The sequence below is a fragment of the Rhizopus delemar genome, genomic scaffold, assembly GCF_000149305.1.
Source record: "Rhizopus delemar RA 99-880 supercont3.20 genomic scaffold, whole genome shotgun sequence".
Lineage (NCBI taxonomy): Eukaryota > Fungi > Mucoromycota > Mucoromycetes > Mucorales > Rhizopodaceae > Rhizopus > Rhizopus delemar.
Window position 1 is genome coordinate 440,054 of NW_027137846.1, and position 22,210 is coordinate 462,263.

At 38.0% G+C, this 22,210-nt stretch overlaps 9 protein-coding genes across 9 annotated transcripts; 2 read left to right on the forward strand and 7 right to left on the reverse strand.

The window, feature by feature from the left end:
- Nucleotides 1-545: 545 nt before the first annotated feature.
- RO3G_16543 (uncharacterized protein) lies at nt 546-1,599 on the reverse strand (the record flags this gene model as incomplete). The annotated part of the gene is made up of 3 exons (XM_067671127.1): nt 546-564; nt 725-811; nt 1,001-1,599. 3 exons carry the CDS (start codon nt 1,597-1,599, stop codon nt 546-548), a joined length of 705 nt encoding a protein of 234 aa, XP_067527228.1.
- A 366-nt stretch (nt 1,600-1,965) lies between these two features.
- On the reverse strand, nt 1,966-4,327 carry RO3G_16544 (uncharacterized protein; the record flags this gene model as incomplete). The annotated part of the gene is made up of 4 exons (XM_067671128.1): nt 1,966-2,537; nt 2,693-2,749; nt 2,877-3,695; nt 3,736-4,327. 4 exons carry the CDS (start codon nt 4,325-4,327, stop codon nt 1,966-1,968), a joined length of 2,040 nt encoding a protein of 679 aa, XP_067527229.1.
- Nucleotides 4,328-5,784: 1,457 nt separating this feature from the next.
- RO3G_16545 (uncharacterized protein) lies at nt 5,785-6,816 on the forward strand (the record flags this gene model as incomplete). The annotated part of the gene is made up of 1 exon (XM_067671129.1): nt 5,785-6,816. The coding sequence occupies one exon, from the start codon at nt 5,785-5,787 to the stop codon at nt 6,814-6,816; it is 1,032 nt and encodes a 343-aa protein (XP_067527230.1).
- Nucleotides 6,817-9,334: 2,518 nt separating this feature from the next.
- On the reverse strand, nt 9,335-9,988 carry RO3G_16546 (uncharacterized protein; the record flags this gene model as incomplete). Its single annotated transcript, XM_067671130.1, has 1 exon — nt 9,335-9,988. One exon carries the CDS (start codon nt 9,986-9,988, stop codon nt 9,335-9,337), a length of 654 nt encoding a protein of 217 aa, XP_067527231.1.
- An 821-nt stretch (nt 9,989-10,809) lies between these two features.
- RO3G_16547 (uncharacterized protein) lies at nt 10,810-11,229 on the reverse strand (the record flags this gene model as incomplete). The annotated part of the gene is made up of 1 exon (XM_067671131.1): nt 10,810-11,229. One exon carries the CDS (start codon nt 11,227-11,229, stop codon nt 10,810-10,812), a length of 420 nt encoding a protein of 139 aa, XP_067527232.1.
- An 813-nt stretch (nt 11,230-12,042) lies between these two features.
- RO3G_16548 (uncharacterized protein) lies at nt 12,043-12,897 on the forward strand (the record flags this gene model as incomplete). The annotated part of the gene is made up of 2 exons (XM_067671132.1): nt 12,043-12,352; nt 12,530-12,897. 2 exons carry the CDS (start codon nt 12,043-12,045, stop codon nt 12,895-12,897), a joined length of 678 nt encoding a protein of 225 aa, XP_067527233.1.
- A 177-nt stretch (nt 12,898-13,074) lies between these two features.
- On the reverse strand, nt 13,075-13,343 carry RO3G_16549 (uncharacterized protein; the record flags this gene model as incomplete). The annotated part of the gene is made up of 2 exons (XM_067671133.1): nt 13,075-13,083; nt 13,149-13,343. 2 exons carry the CDS (start codon nt 13,341-13,343, stop codon nt 13,075-13,077), a joined length of 204 nt encoding a protein of 67 aa, XP_067527234.1.
- A 616-nt stretch (nt 13,344-13,959) lies between these two features.
- On the reverse strand, nt 13,960-15,206 carry RO3G_16550 (uncharacterized protein; the record flags this gene model as incomplete). The annotated part of the gene is made up of 2 exons (XM_067671134.1): nt 13,960-14,619; nt 14,952-15,206. The coding sequence occupies 2 exons, from the start codon at nt 15,204-15,206 to the stop codon at nt 13,960-13,962; spliced, it is 915 nt and encodes a 304-aa protein (XP_067527235.1).
- Nucleotides 15,207-19,554: 4,348 nt separating this feature from the next.
- RO3G_16551 (uncharacterized protein) lies at nt 19,555-20,586 on the reverse strand (the record flags this gene model as incomplete). The annotated part of the gene is made up of 1 exon (XM_067671135.1): nt 19,555-20,586. One exon carries the CDS (start codon nt 20,584-20,586, stop codon nt 19,555-19,557), a length of 1,032 nt encoding a protein of 343 aa, XP_067527236.1.
- Between the last annotated feature and the right edge of the window lie 1,624 nt (nt 20,587-22,210).

The following is a 22,210-nucleotide window of genomic DNA, read 5'->3' on the forward strand; positions in this document are numbered from 1 at the left end:
GCATCTATTCCTGTTGCTTCCGGATCCGGCATGTAACTGTAATATCTCTTGCATTTGCTATTTTGTCTGGTGGCAAATGCATCCGCTTTTATAGGTCCCCAATAATGTTGTATTTCCTTGAAGATTCTGTTGGGCAGAGCTCTCTCGTATAAAGGTATCTTTTTTCTGGACAACTTGTCCGCTTCCACATTCTTCACTCCCTGTATATGCTGGTAAATCACCTTCAATTGAAATTGGTTGCATATATCCTGGATCTTTATTGCAGTATCCTGAAGGATTGGTGAGGCAGTACCTCCTGCCTTGGTTGTGTACTTTATTGAAGTTTTGTTGTCTGTATATACAGTAGGTGGAAAAATGGTCCGGATGTTTTTATAATATTCACAAATATTACTGTATCTTTACCAAATCTCAATCAAATTAAACGAAACAAACATTATTTTGAAGAGAAAACATGACTTTATTTTTAGTAAAAATTTGATACGTCACACAAAATTTCAAAGAGAGCCACAAGAGATCAAACATTTGAGCAACATCCGGACCATTTTTCAGGGTGCCTCATAATATCTATTAATAGTCCGTATATCCCCCTTTTGCTTGAATCACAGCTTTGATTCTAGCTGGCATACTGTCTATATACTTTCTACAATCATCTTTTGTAAAGGTCGCCCATTGTTCTTCAATTCGATCCCATAGTTCATGAACGCCTTTAGCTCTGCTTTCATACGCACTTAATTTTAACTTCAGGTGATGCCAAATGTGTTCAATCGGTTTTAGATCGGGGCTCTGAGCAGGCCAACTATAAATAGACTTGCTATCGAAGTTGTTTTCTTCAAACCAAGCTTTTGCAACCTTCGACGTATGTTTCGGATCGTTATCCTGCAGGAAGTAAATGGTTTTACGATCATAATTGTAGTAATTTAGGGTGTCCATTAGCGTTGTATCCAATATATGTACATAATCCTCTTTCTTCATTGTTCCATCATAAATACGACAAGCATACCCAGGACCATCGTATGTAATACATCCCCACATCATAACACTGCCTCCACCTCCTTTTACTGTCAAGTCAAGATGGTGGAATCGAAGCTTGTGATCTGGTCTCTTCCAGTAGTACTTCACACCGTCTGATCCCCAAACGTTTACCTTAGTCTCGTCTGAGAATATCATACGACGCCAATCATCTTTTGTCCAATCCTTGTGGGCGTTGGCCCATGCAAGTCGCTTTTTCATATGAATAGCCTTTAAAAACGGCTTGTGCTTCTTGATACGGGCCTGGAATCCCATCGATTTTAAAAGTTTTAAGCAAGCAGAGTAGCTAATTACGCATCCAATATCACATAAATATCGTTGTACATCCTTCCCGGTCTTTAATTTACCTGTTATGACTGACCGTCTGATGTAGGACTTGGTAGTAACTGTAATTTCGGACTTACGGCCTGAGTTAAGGGGCCTCATGTTTGGAAACCATCTTCGCTTATAGTCACTGATGGTGCTTTTCTTGACTCCAGACACGCGTTCTATGCTTGATGAGTAAGGATGACCAGATTTGAGTAAGGAATTGATGTTATTTTGTACATCCAAAGGCAAAGAGCGAACCATGTTTATATAAAACAGCAATAATAACGAAAGAAGAAGAAAGTATGCTAAATCAGCAAAAAAATGTAGATATTTATAGTTTTTTTTTGATTATTAATATGAATGTAATGTATTATTAACCATCTAAAGCAAAAGTGACGGCTTCTGAGTCAGCAGCATTGAACAATCTGGGAAATTAAAATTCTATGGGGCACCCTGAAAAATGGTCCGGATGTTGCTAAAATGTTTGATCTCTTGTGGCTCTTTTTAAGGCTTTGTGTGACGCATCAAATTTTTACTAAAAATAAAGTAATGTTTTCTCTTCAAAATAATGTTTGTTTCGTTTAATTTGATTGAGATTTGGTAAAGATACAGTAATATTTGTGAATATTATAAAAACATCCGGACCATTTTTCCACCTACTGTACCTTTATCGTCTTGCTTTTGAACCTTGGTGCATGGAGCTTTAGCGCAAAATAAATGGCCATCAGCTCTCTTACGTTGATGGACCACTCCTTCTCTTCCGTTGTCCAGAATCCGTGCGTCTTTATTAATGGTGATGCCACCCCCAATTCTGTGTCGGAGCTGTCCGTGTATATAGTTATCGATGGGTCCGTCATCTGTATTTGTCTGATTGGTAATCCATTCTTCACGGTCAGACACGTCTGCCACCAGTTTATTTCCTCCTTCGCTTGGGGTGACCACAAGAATGGACTCTCCCAATTTCAGTGATTTCCCATCAACGATCTTGTTAGATCTCTCTGCAGATAACGGATGTGCAGAAGGGCTTCCGCTACTGCCGGTATCATTGCTGTCATCTTCCCCATTAGGCTGGCCATCCATCGGCATGATCTCTTGGCTCCCTGTTGCGCTTGCTTGAGTCTTTGTCTCAGGTTCTTGATCTTCTTCTCCGGTACCTTGATTGTCATCTTCTTGGTATCGAATGTGAATCCCAGGTAGTCCTGAATGTGCAATGGAGTTAATACACTCTTGTTTCTGTTCACTATGAAGCCTAACGACTCTAGATGTGTCATGATCCTGTCCGCTGACTTCTGCAACCGCTCCTTCTCTTGATCCAGTATGCAAATATCGTCTAGAAAATAGGCCAATCGAATACCTTCTTTTCGCAAAGGTTCTAGGGCGTATCTTAGTAGCTTTGAAAAAATTCTTGGTGCTATATTTAACCCAAAGTTTAGTGCCTTGTAAGTGTATGTAATTCCTTGATGCTGAAATGCCAGATATGGTCTTGAACTTGGATGGATTGGAACTACAGTGTAAGCATCTTTTAGATCTAATTTTACTATGTAGTCGCCTTTTTCTATGAGTTCTCTTAAGGCGAGTACGCCTTCCATCTTGAAATGCTGGACCTGTATGAACTGGTTTAATCTTTTGCAATCCAAGATTGGTCTCCTCTTGGTTGGTTCCTGGATGGTGAAGAACTTCGAGAGAAACTGGTTGGAGAATTGTGGGTTGTTGCTCCTCTCTATGATCCCCGCTGTCAAGAATTTCTGTATCGCTAATTCTGTTTCGTGCTGTTCCAATTGGTTGACTGGGTGATGAACTGTCCTCCAAGGTATTGGTTGAGTCAAAAATTGTATTCTGTAACCCTCCTTGACTATTTTTAATGGCCAAGGATGAGTGGTCACCTTTGTCCAATTGTGGTAGAACTTCGCAATACGTCCCCTCGGTAATATTCCATCTTCCGGGATCGAATAGCTTATGTGTGGTAATGGTGGTACTTTCTGATTCTCTCGATTCAGAGATTGATTTGGTAGAGGTTGTTGTGGTAGTGGCAGTGGTGGTGATTGTAGTATTGGTGATATTTGATTCAGTTGATTGTTTAGTGTTAGTTGCAACTTGTTGCATCGATGATACTGCGGAGTTATACTCATTGCTGGTTTGTTGCATTGTCGTTGTAGCTGTTTGCGGAATTGTGATTGATTGTAGAGGGCGTAAAGGTTCCACGGCCTCGTCCTCTTGGTTGAAAATTTCCAAAATTGGACCTGCCGAAAGGTCTCGATCCACGACCATATCCTCTCTGTGAGAAACCTCGTCCTCTACTGTTGTTGTTGTTAGCGGCTGCTGATACGACTCTCTGAGCAAATCTAGCTTCATGGAGACTTTTGATAAAGTCTGTGTCAAAAAGGTTTGTTGACTTACTGTCTTCCTCTTGTTCCACGTGTCTAAGGCTTGCTGGTAATCTAAGCGCCTTGGTTGCATACTCCTTGGCGTCCTGATCCAAGTTCCTTGCTTGGGTAAACCCAAAGACTGCCAGCTTTGCTGCTTGTGACATGGCTGTAATGAAGGTTTGTTGGTCTTCATTCCTAAATTGTAACTTATCTTCGATTGTTTCTAAAAGTTCAAAGATCTCTGTACTCGCTCTTGCTTGTAGTCTAGCTCCTTCTGCAAGCTTGAAAATGGAGGAGACGACTTGGTGTGTGGCCACTTTCCACTTCTTGAGGTCAGGAATAAACTCTTTGTTAATTTGTTGGTTCTTTGTCCACTCTCCATGATTGTATCTTGGTATTTGCTTTTTGTACCGTTTAATATCGTCCTTAAGATCAGAGGCTGGTGTTGCGTCCAAAATCTCTGGGATACCTTCTGGTACTTGTTTTCCCTTGTAACTAAACTCTTTCTGTTCATCTCTTTGCCTCTCAAATTCCCTGAGAATGGCTGTGACATCGTCCCTGGTGTAGATAGGGACTTGTGTTTGTTCTTGTTGTTGATTAACGTCATTGTTGATACCACTCATAATTTTCTCCACGATACGCGGCTTTGAAAGATATAGGGAAGAAAGGGATTTTATTGGTTGATTATTATATATATTAAAAATAAAGCGTGGCTCTGAGAGCATTTATCACATTAGGAGCTGAAGCGGAGGAAACTGAGATTGTTGTAGGTACGACCAACAATTGCATTTCGTTGGGTTTCTGAAATTTCGCAATTTACCATTACTTGAAATGTTGAAATGGAGCAATGAGAGATTACAATGGAAAAACAAAAAAACCTAAAATCGACCAGGACCGCCTTAGAATAGCAAAAGCAGCCACGGATAAAAATTATGATAACATGCCCGAGTTAGTCCTACGTTATCTGGGAACATAGGCGTAAATTTAGTTCATGTTCAAAAAAAAACCAAAAAATTGTTCATTTTGATTTTGATTTTTGATTGGATATTTTCCAGCCTTCACGCACAGCACGTGATATGCTTACAGTGTAGTAAATAGCTGAGAAGCAGTGCTTCATAATGGTTTATGTTGAGTGCGGATTGGAGATTATGCGAAGCAGATTCAGTATGAAATGTGTAAAAGGCGGTTCAAAATGAACAATTTTTTGAGGTAGTGTAATAGTAAGGTGGTAATCTTCATATTAGTTGTCTCCTGTTATTGCCACTAGCTGTCAGATATTTTAATTCTTTCTCTGATTCTCTAGATTCCGATAAGCACGTCACATTATCTCCTCCTATAGTGGTTGAGACACCAAGTCGAGCCTTTGATCTTGACTGAACTAGGGACGCATGTGTTTCGCGTTAGCCGTAGACATACAGTGGGTGGAAAAATGGTTCCAATGTTTTCAACTTGCAACTTTAAAGCTTTATATCTTTTGAACTACAAACAGTAGCGGCTCACAAAAACATGCATTTTGTAGCGCCTTTCAAGCTAATATTAATGCAAAAAGTTTTTGCCTGAACCGTTACACAATCGGGAAAAAATTAAGACTAAATACAAAAACCGACATTGGAACCATTTTTCCACTATGTGGATTATTTTATTAATATCTTGTATGACCGCCTTTCGCAGCAATTACAGCTCTACAACGATCAGGCATACTATCTACAGTGAGCGACAAAACTGTCCCAATGTTTTGTAGTTTTCTCTTTTATGGCCTGTAGCGTTATGGTTATCAGATTAATTTATGGCTTGTTGTATATCATTCGATAGCCAAAGACTTGTAGAAGTAAACAACATATAGCAAAGACTGATTAAAGTGCCGCAAGTGGAGATAGAGGGGATGGAAAACAAGCGGTGCATTGGGACAGTTTTGTCACATTTTCAAAAAAATATAAAATATGATAAAATATCGACCCACAAGTTGCATAGAGGTACCAAACTGCTTACAAATGCGCATTGTATGTCTCTAGGATGATCTTTACTCACTGCTAATGTTTTAAACTCCTACTGATTTATTACTCGCCCATTATATCTCAACATGAAACAAGCCTCTCAAGAAACAGTTGTTCAAGCAATTTCTCTACTTAAACAAGGTAAGTCGGTTCGGGAATTGGAAGGTTCTACTGGTTTAAGCAAGAGTACGGTTGGGAGACTCCGAAAATCCCATTGCTTTGGACTTGGAAAGCCAAAAGGCGGCCGACGCAAGGTCTTATCGGCAGCTGATGAACGTTATTGTGTCCGCCAAGTGACGAAAAACCGGATGTCAAGTGCAGCAAAGGTGGCTAAAGAGTTAGAAAAGGATATTGGAAGAAAAGTAAGTGCTGTGACAGTGCGCAGAACCCTTCGTAAGGCCGGCCTTGGTGCGATTGAGAAGCCGAAGAAGCCTTTGCTTAGTGCTAAAAACATCCGTAAGAGGCTTTCTTGGTGTATGGCTCACAAGGACTGGACTATAGATGACTGGAAACGCGTTATTTGGTCAGACGAGACGAAAATAAATAGATTCAATTCAGATGGACGCACCTGGGCTTGGATCCGATCAGGGGAAAGCTTGAAATCTCATCATGTGAAGATGACTGTTAAGCATGGTGGAGGCAGTATTATGCTGTGGAGCGCCATTACCTATGCAGGAGTCGGTTGGATGTGCAAGATCAATGGTAATATGGATAAAGAATTGTACAGAGAGATTTTGGAAGATGAATTGGAGCGTACTATCGAGTTTAGCATCGATAAATTAGGATTCGAACGTCATCAGGTGGTTTTTCAACATGACAATGATCCTAAGCATACGTCCAAACTAGTCAAAGAATACCTTAAAGACCAACCCTACAACATCCTGGAGTGGCCTGCACAGTCCCCTGACCTCAATCCAATTGAAAATATGTGGTCATTGTTAAAGAGAAGGCTGAATGATTATGAAACAGCACCAAAAGGCATGAATGAATTATACGAACGAGTAACTAAAGTTTGGTACGACTTAATGAAGCCAGAAGAGTGTCAAAAGGTTATAGAATCAATGCCTAAGCGTATAAAACAATGTATCAAGAACAAAGGACGCTGGACTGACTATTAATATCAAATAAATAAACCATTTTATATTTTTTTGAAAATGTGACAAAACTGTCCCAATGCACCGCTTGTTTTCCATCCCCTCTATCTCTACTTGTGACACTTTAATCGGTCTTTGCTATATGTTGTTTACTTCTACAAGACTTTTGTCGTATTTACCCCATTAAATACTTATTATTCGTATGAGATTACTCAAATCTTATATAAAAAATAACAAGTACTGAATACATAATATTATATATTACATATTCTCTAAGACTCATTTACGATATTAACCATATACAATATTTATATTATTCAAGTTCAATACTAAAATTGACCTTGAACTCACTTCGGTCCCTGAATAATTTTATTTCCTATATAAAGGCGTAGTTTGATTAAATGGGTTCTCTCTCTCGTCTTGAAATCTAATAAAGAGGTTACATAGAGACTCATTCACTAGTTTTGAAGTACTATCTCCTTTTAATTCTCAAATTTTTATCTGCAAATATCTCAACTTTGGCTATCGAATGATATACAACAAGCCATAAATTAATCTGATAACCATAACGCTACAGGCCATAAAAGAGAAAACTACAAAACATTGGGACAGTTTTGTCGCTCACTGTACTTTCTACAATCATCTTTTGTAAAGGTCGCCCATTGTTCTTCAATTCGATCCCATAGTTCATGAACGCCTTTAGCTCTGCTTTCATACGCACTTAATTTTAACTTCAGGTGATGCCAAATGTGTTCAATCGGTTTTAGATCGGGGCTCTGAGCAGGCCAACTATAAATAGACTTGCTATCGAAGTTGTTTTCTTCAAACCAAGCTTTTGCAACCTTCGACGTATGTTTCGGATCGTTATCCTGCAGGAAGTAAATGGTTTTACGATCATAATTGTAGTAATTTAGGGTGTCCATTAGCGTTGTATCCAATATATGTACAGTAAGGGACAAAATCAGTCCGTTTTTTGGTTTTTTCGCAATGCCACGCCGGGAATTATACTTAGAGCTCCGCTTTGCTGACAAAAAATTTACCTCTTTTTTCAACGAATCTGGCAATACCTGGCGGGATTGGTATTTTTTAGTTTCCGATATGTTATGAGAAGATATATTGAAAATAACGGATTTTTATTTCTTTGAATTTTAATTAGTACTTGGTATCACGGCCCTTACGCTGGATTACGTCCCGAACTCGACGGGGCATGGAGTGAATAAGGTTTCTACAGTACTCTGGAGTTGCTAGGTCATACCAAAGCTTCGAAACCCGGTCAAAAAATGCTTGGTCAGCCTCAATCACGGAAGGGGGTGGTCTTGTCATCTGTTCCCTCTTTTTAAGCATGGCCCATGCATTTTCAATTGGGTTAAGGTCAGGAGAGTATGCTGGCCAACTCAGTAGCTTAACCTTATTCTTTTGGAACCATTTTGAAGGAGCTGAAGCACAATGGATGCTTGCATTATCTTGTTGAAAGATCATGTCACTACTTTGCAGGCCATAGTACTTCAATGTTTCCTTGTATTCCTCCTCAAGTACTGACGTGTATAGCTCACCATTTACATTGCTTTGTAGCCAGGACATGTAGCCCCTCCATGTATAGTTATGCAACTCCAAAGCATAATCCCGCCTGCTCCATAAGCATGTTTCTTCTTGTAGTGATGGTCTCGATAAGGTGCATTATTCTCTTTCCAAGCGTATTATAGACCATTAGACCCTCTTTTTTGGATCTTTGTCTCATCAGAAAAGACAACGCGTTCCCAATCAGTCTCGGACCAGTCTTTATGAGCCTTTGCCCAATCATATCGCGCCTTTTGCCTGTCATTATTAAGTGGAAGTGCCGTCTTCTTTTTAGCCGATTTTAGACCTTTGCGTTTGAAAGTACGAGTAATTGTTTTTGGATTGACTGATCGATCTGGTTTTTTAACGCCAAAGGAGGCATCAGCTGCGCTTTTAGATAAGCCTAGTCTTATGTCTCTAGCTGCTTTGGTTTCCTCCCTAGGTGTGAGTAAACGATGTCTACCCGCGCTATTTATTGACTGCATCTTGGTTTTCCTTGAAATTCTTCGAATCATGGACTTTCCACAGCCTACTTTCTTTTGAATTACATCCCATGGAATGGAGTGGTTCATCATGTTTTCAATTTGGGCATGTTTGTCGGCATTCTTTGCTGTCATGGCGTGTTTGGCTAATCTGAGATGAGGTAAACGGGGAAAAAGAAAAAATGTAAAAAAATAAAATGAGCTAAAATATGAGAACGCGTAAGCGTTCACTGACGTCATAAGACATACCAAACTAAATTTCAAGTCAGTCCAGTGACTGTTTCTGGAGATACGGGACCTAATGCAAAATTGGGCGTTAGCAGCTATCACGGAAAATCACTTTTTCCGCCATAACTACAGAAGAAATGCAGCTAGAAGCAATTAGATTACACCAACATTTTTGTCTAGTTTACGTGCAAATTTAGTGTCAGCAAGGCGGAGCTCTAAAAGTAATTCTCGGAGAGGCATTGCGAAAAAACCAAAAAACGGACTGATTTTGTCCCTTACTGTACATAATCCTCTTTCTTCATTGTTCCATCATAAATACGACAAGCATACCCAGGATCATTGTATGTAATACATCCCCACATCATAACACTGCCTCCACCTCCTTTTACTGTCAAGTCAAGATGGTGGAATCGGAGCTTGTGATCTGGTCTCTTCCAGTAGTACTTCACACCGTCTGATCCCCAAACGTTTACCTTAGTCTCGTCTGAGAATATCATACGACGCCAATCATCTTTTGTCCAATCCTTGTGGGCGTTGGCCCATGCAAGTCGCTTTTTCATATGAATAGCCTTTAAAAACGGCTTGTGCTTCTTGATACGGGCCTGGAATCCCATCGATTTTAAAAGTTTTAAGCAAGCAGAGTAGCTAATTACGCATCCAATATCACATAAATATCGTTGTACATCCTTCCCGGTCTTTAATTTACCTGTTATGACTGACCGTCTGATGTAGAGCTTGGTAGTAGCAGTAATTTCGGACTTACGGCCTGATTTAATGGGCCTCATGTTTGAAAACCATCTTCGCCTATAGTCATTGATGGTGCTTTTCTTGACTCCAGGTACTCGTTCTATGATTGACGAGTAAGGGTGACCAGATTTGAGTAAGGAATTGATGTTATTTTGTACATCCAAAGGCAAAGAGCGAACCATGTTTATATAAAACAGCAATAATAACGGAAGAAGACGAACGTATGCTAAATCAGCAAAAAAAATATAGACATTTATATTTTTTTTTATTATTCATATGAATCCAATGTATTATTAATTATCTGAAACGGAAGAGATGACTTCTGAGTCAGCGGCATTGAACAATCTTGGTAATTAAAATCTTATGAGGCACCCGGAAAAATGGTCCGGATGTTGCTCAAATGTTTGATCTTTTGTGGCTCCCTTTGAAATGTTGTGTGACGTATCAAATTTTTACTAAAGATAAAGTAATGTTTTCTCTTCAAAATAATGTTTGTTTCGTTTCATTTGATTGAGTTTTGGTAAAGATACAGTAATATTTGTGAATATTCTAAAAACATCCGGACCATTTTTCCACCTACTGTAAATAGTAGTTGTTAGCTATTGACTTCCTACTGTTTCTATATTATAAGTACCAAATATCTCACCATTTGCTGGTAAACCTCTGAATTTACTATCCATCGTAAGCTTGACACCCATATCAACTGTGATATTGGTGAGTAGTTTGTAGTCGATTAAAAGTAAAAGTAAAGTGTAAAAGGGAAACTGATAATCGATGAGACTCTTGAACCTCTTTATTGAGTGAAGACAGGAGAGAGAGCTCATTAAATACAAACTGCGTCTGATTTTATAAAATTAATAATTGAAGAACCGAAGTTGCGCAATGTAAATTACTAAAGTTGTTTATGAGTACTGATGGCTATATAACACGTAGTGTTATATAGAGGTAGTTTTAAATTATATGACATGGAGATCTTAAGTAATCTCACACGACATTTGAGTATTTAATAAGGAAAATACGACACTTGTGGACAAACTTCAACATCCCTATGGGGAAGAGCAGAACCATATTGAATCTTGCCATCCTTATTAGTCTTACCAAATGTTATAGTGGCTACGATAGCAAAGCAAGAGGAGAGGCCTTGGTTTTTGAGTTCCATGATGAAAAAATCTGGCAGCTGTGTTCCAAGAGCAGTTTCGCTACGCATAAGCATGGCATGACTCATAGAAAAGCAGAATTTGTTTCTCAAAGAAAATATGTTGTTTTGGACCAAAAAGTACTGATTGATTCGAAGCAATTCTTGATCTGTATATCCATCATTCAAAGTATTTTTTCCACGGTCCTCATATTCGGTTCTTTTGCGTCTTGTTTCTTTTTTGGTATGAGTGTCAAGAAAGGGCTTCACGATAGGACCTCTTGCCATTGTATGCTTATTGAATCCTGCTTCTACCTGTTGATGGTATAAATCAACCACAGCTTTTACATAAGCAAGGACTGATTCCCTACCCAATGGTGCGGGTGATCCATCTGTATTTTTCTTGAATTTGTTTCCACGGGTCAAAACATAGTCATTGAGAAAGAAAGCTAGCTTTGCGTCATAAACAATAGCACCATCCGCAACTTTTTTACTGTTGGCGCACCATTCCTATTTTCAATTTCAAACAATTTTAGAAATCATCACCCAAACAAGCTTTATAACATACAGTGGGTGAAAAAACTAAAAACGTTATGACGTTATCAGCGTTTTTGGTTGTTATGTTCTACCAAATTGGTATATCGCCTTGAAATTTTGCATATATGTAGCAGTAAGAGTAACAAATAGTATGATAATTTTTCAATCTCAGATAGTAATTATTCATCCGAAAACAACCGCTAAAGGAAGACTGGTTTATTTTTAGAGTTTTTTCACTTCCATAAATGTCGGCTATACGGACCGACCGACAGACTTCGCAGACTTTTAATGACATATTATGACTCATAAAGGCTCCGAAAGAATAAAGGGAGTCATTTTTCTCTTCTTTTCTTAATTTTTTCCATATAATTTTTAGATATCTTAAACACCTCAATCGTGCCTAAATCTCTCTCGGCTGACATCAAAAACGATATAAAGTCCGCTCTACTTGCTGGAAAAGGCTCTGTGGAGGTTGCAAACCGTTTTGGGGTTACGTATGCAACAGCTAATAACTATGCAAACAAGTTTTTCCCAAACCGACAGCGTGGACTTGGTGGTAGACCGATGGTTGTGTCCGCTCAGACGAAGAGATTCATCAAACTTCAGGCTTTACAAGGCCAACTCAAGACTGCAAGGGAAGTACATGACAAACTCATGGAGCCTGGATATTACACATCATATAAAACAGCTATAAACGTATTGAAATCGATGAACTTCTTTGCTGCGATTAAGGTCAAAAATCCTTTTTTAACCGCAAAACACATGAAGAGACGGCTAGCATGGGCCAAGAAGCACCAAAACTGGACTACAGATGACTGGCGACGCGTAATGTTTTCTGATGAAACAAAAGTGAACATTTGGGGCTCTGACAGGTGTAAGTACTATTGATCAAGATCAGGGGATGTTCTTAAACCTCACCATATCGACGCAACTGTTAAGCTTGGGGGCGGTAGTTTGATGATGTGGGGGTGCAAGACGTATTAGAGACCCGGGTATGCATGTCAAATATACGATGGAACTATAAACTCAGATCTTTACCAACATATATTAGACACAACGCTTCGGGAAACAATGGAGTACTATGATATGGATTGGTCTACTGCATATTTTCAGCACGATGGTGACCCAAATCATCGCTCCAATTCAACCATCCAATGGGTAAAAGCGAACGGAGTGAACTACATTGATGACTTGCCAGCTCAAAGTCCTGACCTTAATCCTATTGAGCATCTTTTGCATCATTTGAAGTTGAAGCTATCATTATATGACAAGAAAGCCAAAGATGTTCATGTATTGTGGGAAAGAGTTGAAAAGGAATGGAACTCCTTTGATAAAGAAGTTTGCAGAAGGTATATTGACACTATGCCTGCACGTATTAAGGCAGTAACTAATACCAAAGGTGGTTCTACTCGGTATTAAGTCATCTATAATATAATAAAAGTAAAGGGAAAAAACTCTAAAAATAAACTCACAACGCTTCCATCGCTTTTGCGGACTGCTAAATAATGATCTGAGTTTAAAGCTTTCATAAAATGTAACAGACAGCCCAACAAGTATGCCATAAAGTTTTTGCATGATCTAAGTCACTCTGCATGCTCACAGAAGCTAAAAACTGAAAAAGTATCTGACGTTTTTAGAGTTTTTTCACCCACTGTATAGCTTTAACTTACAAACCATTCTCTTTGCTTAGATTTATAAGCAGCAGTCGTGTTCTTGGGACGATATGTTTGATTTTCAGCAATGACCATTTGCGTATTTTTATCCATTGCTAGCCTAGCTCGAATCATGTCTTTAAAATGTTCAGCATCTGGAAGAGCGATATCATTGTCTCTAGTAGAAGGACCAGCGTTTGAATCGTAACTCATGGTGTCGTATAGTAGTAATAATAACCAAGCAAGAGATAAAAGCAAAAACAAAGAGCAGTGTAGGTACTTTTTGAGACTGATCTTTATTTCAGTTTAAATTAAAGTAAAAACTACTCTAATTGAAGGCAAGTATTTATACAGTAGCTTACAAAATTGTACAAGTGTTTTGCATTTTTTGCTTCTGTAAGATTTATCGATACCAGAATGATAAATAAGCTACAACATGTTGTACATCATTCGAAAGTATAGATTCTTGGCTTTCGTTTGTACTATTCAGTTGGTGATAACGTCATTTTGGATGGAGTTATGACCGATTACAAATGCTGACTACACTTGTACAATTTTGGGACCGATGTTTTACAATAAAGTTTTTACTTAAAAGTGTGCGCTAATAGTTGATCCAAAGACCCTTATTCTCTATAATGTCAATACACCGTTGGGGCATAGTTTCAATATAGATTTGACATTCTTTTTCGGTAATTTCGTACCAAGTCTCGAACGTACTAGTCCATAGTTCATCCATAGAGACAGGAGGACAATCATACTGCTTAAACAAGCGATTTTTCAAGGTATTCCACATATTTTCAATTGGATTTAGGTCTGGAGACTGTGGAGGCTACTCCATTGTTGTAAAATCCTGTTTAGACAACCATTCAGATACGATTTTGGACTTATGCTTCGGATTGTTATCTAGCATAAATTTAAAATCAGTCATTCTCAGGCCATTTTCTTTACAATAGTCGGTCATACACTTCACCAAATCATCTTGCAATACAGATAAATAGACGCTCTTGTCTATATTCCTGCCTACGTCGACAATATACCCAACCCCGTACCAGCTAATGCAGCTCCAAACCATAAGTGAGCCTCCACCATGTTTTACGGTTTGCTTTTTATGCCTTCTTTTAAGCTTCTCATTTGGTTGTTTCCAAGCATAAACCTTACCATCTGATCCAAAACGATTAACTTTAGTCTCATCAGACCAAATCACGCGCTTCCAGTCCTCCATGGTCCAGTCCGTGTGGTTAAGAGCCCAGTCCAATCGCTTTCGTCTGTTTACTTCACTGAGCAATGGTTTTTGAGGCTTCACAAAAGATGTTAAACCAGACCTACGCAACGATCTTCGAACTGTTTCGGCTGATACAGTCTTTTGCAAGTCATTTTCAAGTGTGTTTCTGGCTTCTACTGCATTCTCTTGATCTTTAACTGTTACTAATCTGACTAAATACTGATCATCCCTGCTGCTGAGTAACTTGGGGCGACCTGCTTTAATGCTCTTTATGTGATATTTGAGGTTTTATAATATAAAAAGTACTAAGTCAATCAACAAATATAAAAATAAGTGAGACTCAAAGTAGCTTGTTCTTTATTCAAGTTAAAAATATGAAGGTATTTATACTTTTCTAATCACGGCTAAATATTAATATTTACAGTATAACGTGCCACCAAGCTTAAACCTGAAAAATTTTAATTTTGTTTCAATTTTTTTTTAGACATCTCACGGCATTTAGTGTAAACATTGCTTATTTCCTGAAATTAGAGGGACTTAATGACGTTTTTTTCTTAGAAAAAAAGCCTAGATTTAATGATATTTATTGTTAACTATACCAAATCTGAAGACACTCTGACTTTTCTGTGAGACAAATACTTTTTCACTACAAACTTTTTCATCTCTTGAACAACTTCTCTGCCATCAGTACATCGACTATAAGCTTCAATAAAGTCCATTGATCTCCTAAAATACCCACGTATATGTGCTAGATCGCCGGTTTTATCCAAAAAGGAATCGATATTTTCCTCAAGAGACTTAAAGAAGTAATCGCATTTCAAGCGAGCTTCTCTCTTTGCTGCACCCCAATACATTTCTATCCAATTGCATTCGCAATGGTATTTAGGATACAACTCAAAAACATGACCAGAGTTTATGATCACCTCCTCCAAGATAAGGGATAAGAAGGGCAATTTGAAAACAACAAAAGTACGTTATTTCAAGGGAATAAGAAAAATTTTGGAGGAAAGAAGTCTATGGATTGGACATGATCTGGAAGGCAAGAAATGGAAGTTGCATTGTGGGGCTCCAGCTCGAGTTAATCCAATTTGCTATGCTCTCTATTTTTTAGAGAACTGCCCTGATTTTAAAAATCAAAAGTCTGCTTTAATTCTATAAGCTCAGAATCGCTCATATCTCAGTCTTGATCTCTTAAATGAGGGGCAAATTGGTTCGTCTCATTTCTATGTTTTTTAAGATAAGCTCGTTTTCTAGCGTTAAGTGGAGGTATAGTTTTAGAGTATGAATAAGGGAGAAGAGGCACCTATGTTATAGTACGGGCTCTTTCATATTGATTACGTAATATGTGACTGTTATTTTTCTCTGTCCTCTACCATATGGTATTAAAAATTTTGTTTCAATGTATGTCTTTCCTTAAGGACTGCCAGCTAAAATTTTGAAATACCGCATGTTTTCAAATGATATAAAAAGAAAATATTATTAATAAAAATAACAATCTAATCCATAAGAAATATTCAGAAAGGTTTATATAATAATTGTTATGGCTTTGTTTTGTTGTTGGATTATTTGTGGAAAAGTTTATAGCTTTTGAAAATTGCCAAAAATTTTTCAGGTTTAAGCTTGGTGGCACGTTATGACTATTGATTATTAATCGATATTAGACAATGAGTTATTTACATGATTGGCATAGCTTAACATCTTCTTATCAAGAAGTAATTATTAATCCTGATCCAGGAACTTATTAGAATATTCTGGAGTGGATCGGGATTTTATTTGAAGTGGCGTAATACAATGTCCGATATTCCTAATTTGGAGGACCATTGTTCGTAGTAACTTACATTATTACTTTATTACATGTGTAAATACCACACTTTACTTCGTTTTTTATTGTTTCTCGAACGTTCTGAACAGTTCCACGGCTTGCTCCAGTTGCTTTTACTGTTTTTGATATAGACTATCCATTTTTTAAGCAGCTGATGATACGATTACGAAGATCTTCACTGATAGGTTGCATATTGGACGTTGGTACACTTTTACATAGCAGTTAGCTCCTGTAGATGTAAGAAAAATGGCAGAAAAGGGAAGAAAAGCATACTTTGAGCATTGAAGAATAAAAAAAATCTTTTCTGGTGGCTTACGCGCTGTGACGAGTAAGATTATAAGCTGATATTGAAATATTTGAAACGGTCCCAAAATTGTACAAGTGCGGTCGGCATTTGTAATCGGTCATAACTCCATCAAAGCTGATTTTATCGCCGACTAAATAATATTAACAGAAAGCCAAGAAGTTATACTTTCGAATGATGTATAACAGGCTGTAGCTTATTTATCGTTTTAGTGTCGATAAATCCTACGGAAGCAAAAAATGCAAAACACTTGTACAATTTTGTGAGCCACTGTATGTCTAGTGTATGATGTCAATTAAAGCAACAGTGTAGCATAAAATAAATTTCTCTATCTAACGGTAGTTAAATTACGTCAATGCTGCTAACATTCGTCGATTTATCCCATGTAAAGAGTTTTGTGTCCGGGTTTTGCAACGCACTGTAAGTTACTACGAACAACGGTACTCCAAATTAGGAATATCGGACATTGTATTACGCCACTTCAAATAAAATCCCGATCAACTCCAGAATATTCTAAGAAGTTCCTGGATCAGGATTAATGATTACTTCTTGATAAGAAGATGTTAAACTATGCCAATCATATAAATAACTCATCGTCTAATATCGATTAATAATCAATAGTCATACAGTAGGTGGAAAAATGGTCCGGATGTTTTTATAATATTCACAAATACTACTGTATCTTTACCAGATCTCAATCAAATTAAACGAAACAAAAATTATTTTGAAGAGAAAACATTACTTTATTTTTAGTAAAAATTTGATGCGTCACACAAAGCCTTAAAAAGAGCCACAAGAGATCAAACATTTTAGCAACATCCGGACCATTTATCCGGGCGCCTCATCATATCTGTTAATAGTCCGTATATCCCCCTTTTGCTTGAATAACAGCTTTAATTCTATCCGGCATACTGTCTATATATTTTCTACAATCATCTTTTGTAAAGGTCGCTCACTGTTCTTCAGTTCGATCCCATACAGTAGCGGACAAAACTGGTGCACAAAACTTTTTTTCAGCTTTTAAATACCATTACTTGCTCATGGTGATTGCAATAGCTATGAAGCTCTATTAGAAGGAAGATATACTAGCTATTGTAATTTACGTGTATTCCTAGCATGACATTGTTAAAACTGAGCGAAGAGCATGCTTTTCATTTATAAAAATCTATATTTTCTAAAAACCGCAAAAGTGTCTAAAATCTAAGACTTTGTATAATCATCTCATCTCTTGATATCATCGAATATTCTTCTTGGCATATGCTAGTGGTATACGTGTATATCACTTTCAGTAAAAGAGCCCAACTCTTTAACTATTCTTTTCCAAAGATAATCTACCCTTTTTGGTCCAGTGTCGTATCGTCATAGCTTTGCCTTCAATTGCCACCAAGTATGCTTAAGAAGAATCAGGCTGGGATTAGTTGCGACTAACGCCTTAGCACAGAAGCCCTGTTATCAAATATTGAGTTTGTGGCATACCTTGGCTTGTGCTTTGTGTCATTGTCATGCTGAAACGAGAGATTACGATATCTTAGACCACTGTACCCTAGGCTTTTGTGGTATGTAGTAAGCGAAATACATGTGTATACCTATGACTTTATTACAACATCGTATACTTGACACAAATATCCTGGTCCTCAATATCTAATACAGCCTTAAAATGTAACAGAACAACCAACATGGTTCATTGTTTGATCACCGTAAAAAGATCGCTAAGGTTGAGATATTTGGTACTTATGATGTAAAAACAGTAGGAAGTCAATAGCTAACAACTACTATTTATTGAGTAAAAAAAAGGAGAGGAACTAATAATTTAGAATGAACCCTGGATTATATCGTCTGACTATTAATTGTATAGTCTGACGTAGGCTGGACTGAGATCAATAATAAAATAATAAATAAAGACATCATTAATGACCAAACACGACAAAGGTTGCTCGACTTGCTTTCAATATTAGTGTATACTATCCGCACTCATAACATTCATGTTTTTTTCATTGCTAAATATGATGGACTTCCAGCCCTCTATAGTATGCGATGGTTTGTCGTGATACCACTTTCATCGCTTTTTCTGACTTATACAGCTAATGAAAATCTTCGATTCCTTAGTTCCAGACTCAAAATCTATCTTCCTACAGTGCCTTCTGACTGACAGTTTGCTAATACTGTATCCTAAGGACCTCAAAAAGAGCTGAGCATCAGAAGCTGTGCGTAAAGGTCCTTGTCGAAACTTTAGGCGGATGATTGCATTAGTTATTTTGCTGACTACGACCGGTCGACTACCACGGTCGCAAGCCTTGATGTTCTTTTCTTCCTTTCTTATCCTGTTGATTGTCCATTTGGAGATTCTTGCTACCCTAAAAAGATCCGCTGCCATACGAACTAAGTGTATTCGAAATCTCAGAGCTTCGCTTTTACAGTTGCTTATTTTCTTAAGCATATAAGGCAAGTACTTTGTTATAGTGAATAGGGTAAAAACAAAAGGGGAATTCAATGGGAAATACAAAATAAACATGGGTTTATGTATTTTTCAAGAGCTACTAAAGCTCACTAATATACTGTGAAATCTGAAAGCCAACGGGTGAGATATGAGGAAAATTGAAGGAAGGCTAGACAAGTTCTATATTTTTGGCGAAAATTGAAATATTCAAAAAATCACTAAAAATGACCTTATGCCTGAGGGATGTCCGACACAGTTCCTGTTTACATATCATAATGTATATTTTAGACTGCCTTTCAGATGGTATATGCCACAAAAGTAGCAGACATATGGCGGAGGTGCAATACTTATTTTCATTTTTGTGCACCAGTTTTGTCCGCTACAGTACAGTGGCCAGCAAAACCGTTCGCACAAAACGTATTTTTTTCTTTCTGCACCATTTGTGGCTTATTGTGCATACTGGGCACTATACTTAGTGCATATTATCTAAAAGTAGAAGCTCTTGACTTTCTAATGACGTATAATATGCCACCCTAAGCGCACCCTAAATCATAGTACGGACAATCAAAAATCAAAGGTACATTCGAACGGTTTTGCGGCCATATATTTTGAAAGCAAAATGCGTTAAAATTAGTTTATTTAATAACCAATGTAAAAGCCATCAGCCTCAATAACTGCACGGCATCGATCCGGCATACTTTTAATAGACTTTTGGCATTCTTCAGCCGTGATTTGGTACCAAGTGTGACCTATGCGGTCCCATAGCTCATGTATACCACATGGAGGGCAGTCATAGTTTCTAAATAGCCGACGTTTAAGCAATTGCCACATGTTTTCAATTGGGTTCAAGTCTGGTGATTGTGGTGGCCATTTCATAACATGAAAGTCTTGCTCATTTAGCCATTTTGACACGACTTTAGCTGTATGTTTGGGATCGTTGTCCTGCATAAAGATAAATTGATTTGTAGGTTTTCCACTTTCTTCCATGTACCAGGCCAAAGGCTTCATCAAATCATCTTGTAAAACCTCCAAATAAACGTCCTTAGTCATGTTCTTGCCCACATCCACAATATAGCCTGGACCATACCAGCTAATACAGCTCCATACCATTATAGAGCCTCCTCCATGCTTCACTGTCTCACAAACATGGTGCTTTTTAAGCGGTTGGCCTGGCACTTTCCATGCATAAGATTTTCCGTCGGACCCAAAACGGTTGATTTTGGTTTCGTCAGGCCATATGACATTCATCCAATCGTTTACTGTCCAGTCAATATGCTGACGAGCCCATTGGAGCCTCCTCTTTCTATTTCTTTCATTAATTAAAGGTTTCTTTGGCCTGACAAACGAGACCAAACCAGCGTCCCTTAACGCCCTACGTACAGTATCTACAGAAACTGACTTGCCCAAGTTCTGCTCCAACGACTGCTGTGCTTGTACAGCATTTTCGAGCCCATCTACTGCTACAGCACGAACGAGATGCTGCTGCTCCCGCTTAGTCAGCGCTTTTGGCCTACCACCTTTGTCAATTCGAGCAGGCAAACCTAATTCCAAACGAATTTTATGAACAGTGGAGGATGATACTTTAACTATCTTTGTAATTTTATGATAAGAAAAGCCTTGACGAAGGTAAAACTCGATAGTGTTCTTGCGATCTTCTGTTAATGGTTGCATGTTGAGTAATTACTTGGTAAATGTCGAGATGTCGAAATGGGAATGTACGAATGACAAAGGAAAAAAAGAAAAAAAATAGTGTGTAGTGGTGAATTAGTAAGCAGCGAAGGTTCTGGAAGAATCTCAGGGTGTAGTGACTGCGTTTACCGCAATCGAGGAATTTCTCAAGCGAGGCCGCAAAACCGTTCGAATGTACCTTTGATTTTTGATTGTCCGTACTATGATTTAGGGTGCGCTTAGGGTGGCATATTATACGTCATTAGAAAGTCAAGAGCTTCTACTTTTAGATAATATGCACTAAGTATAGTGCCCAGTATGCACAATAAGCCACAAATGGTGCAGAAAGAAAAAAATACGTTTTGTGCGAACGGTTTTGCTGGCCACTGTATGTGTTTCAGTTCCATGTATGTACACTTTTTTTTTTGCTGAGTTCTGGTAAGATAATTATGAAGGTGGCAATAAAAACCACAAAAATAGTTTTTGAGACTGAACTTTATTTAAGACAATCTTAAGATATTTGCAGATAAAAATTTGAGAATTAAAAGGAGATAGTGCTTGAAAACTAGTGAATGAGTCTCTATGTAACCTCTTTATTAGATTTCAAGACGAGAGAGAGAACCCATTTAATCAAACTACGCCTTTATATAGGAAATAATATTATTCAGGGACCGAAGTGAGTTCAAGGTCAATTTTAGTATTGAACTTGAATAATATACAGTGGCCGTCAAAACTGGTCGCATGTTTTCATATTTTGCCTATACGCACTACCTTCTACTTTATTTCTTGGCTTATTACAATGATATATACACCATTCGAAAGAGCAAGCTCTGGACAATTATATGGTAACACAGACATCACAGTAGAGCCAGTATACTGGTAGTAATTGGCACTTAAAGTCCGACGGTACATGCGACCAGTTTTGACGGCGTTTGTAAGTAACATAATATAGTCACAAAAATGTGGCTTAATTGCAATTTTTTCATATTTTTTTCTTCTCTTTCTTCTTTCATCGTAATATTATTTACATGTAAGTGTTTTTTTGTTAAATTGCAGCACTCCATTAAGACATTATACCATTGCAGATCCGACATGCGTGCAATTTCAAATGACAAAGCAAACAACATCTACTCATTGCTGAGATCCAAGAAGTCAAACAGCAAAATAGCAAAACAAGTTGGTGTTAGTCGTACCACTGTTCAGAAGTACCGCTCATCTCTTAAGATGAGTGGAAATGTTGATGAAGGTGGTCGCCCATCTCTAATTAGCCAACGCATGGTGAACTACATCCGGAGATTAGTCACCTTAGGAAGAAAAAATAACGCTGTAGAGATCCAAAAAGCTCTAAAAGAAGAATTTGGAATGTCAGTAAGTGACAGTACCGTACGCCGCGTTCTTAAAAAAGCTGGCTTTATAGCGTTTGTCAAGCCTCAAAAACCTTTGCTACGCAGCCAAAACATCGTGAAACGCCTTCAGTGGGCCAAATCGCACCAACATTGGACTGTGGATGACTGGAAACGGGTCATATTCTCTGATGAGACTAAAGTAAATCGTTTTGCATCCGACGGAAAGGCTTATGCATGGAAACTACCCCATGAGGAATTGAACTCGCGACATGTACAGCAAA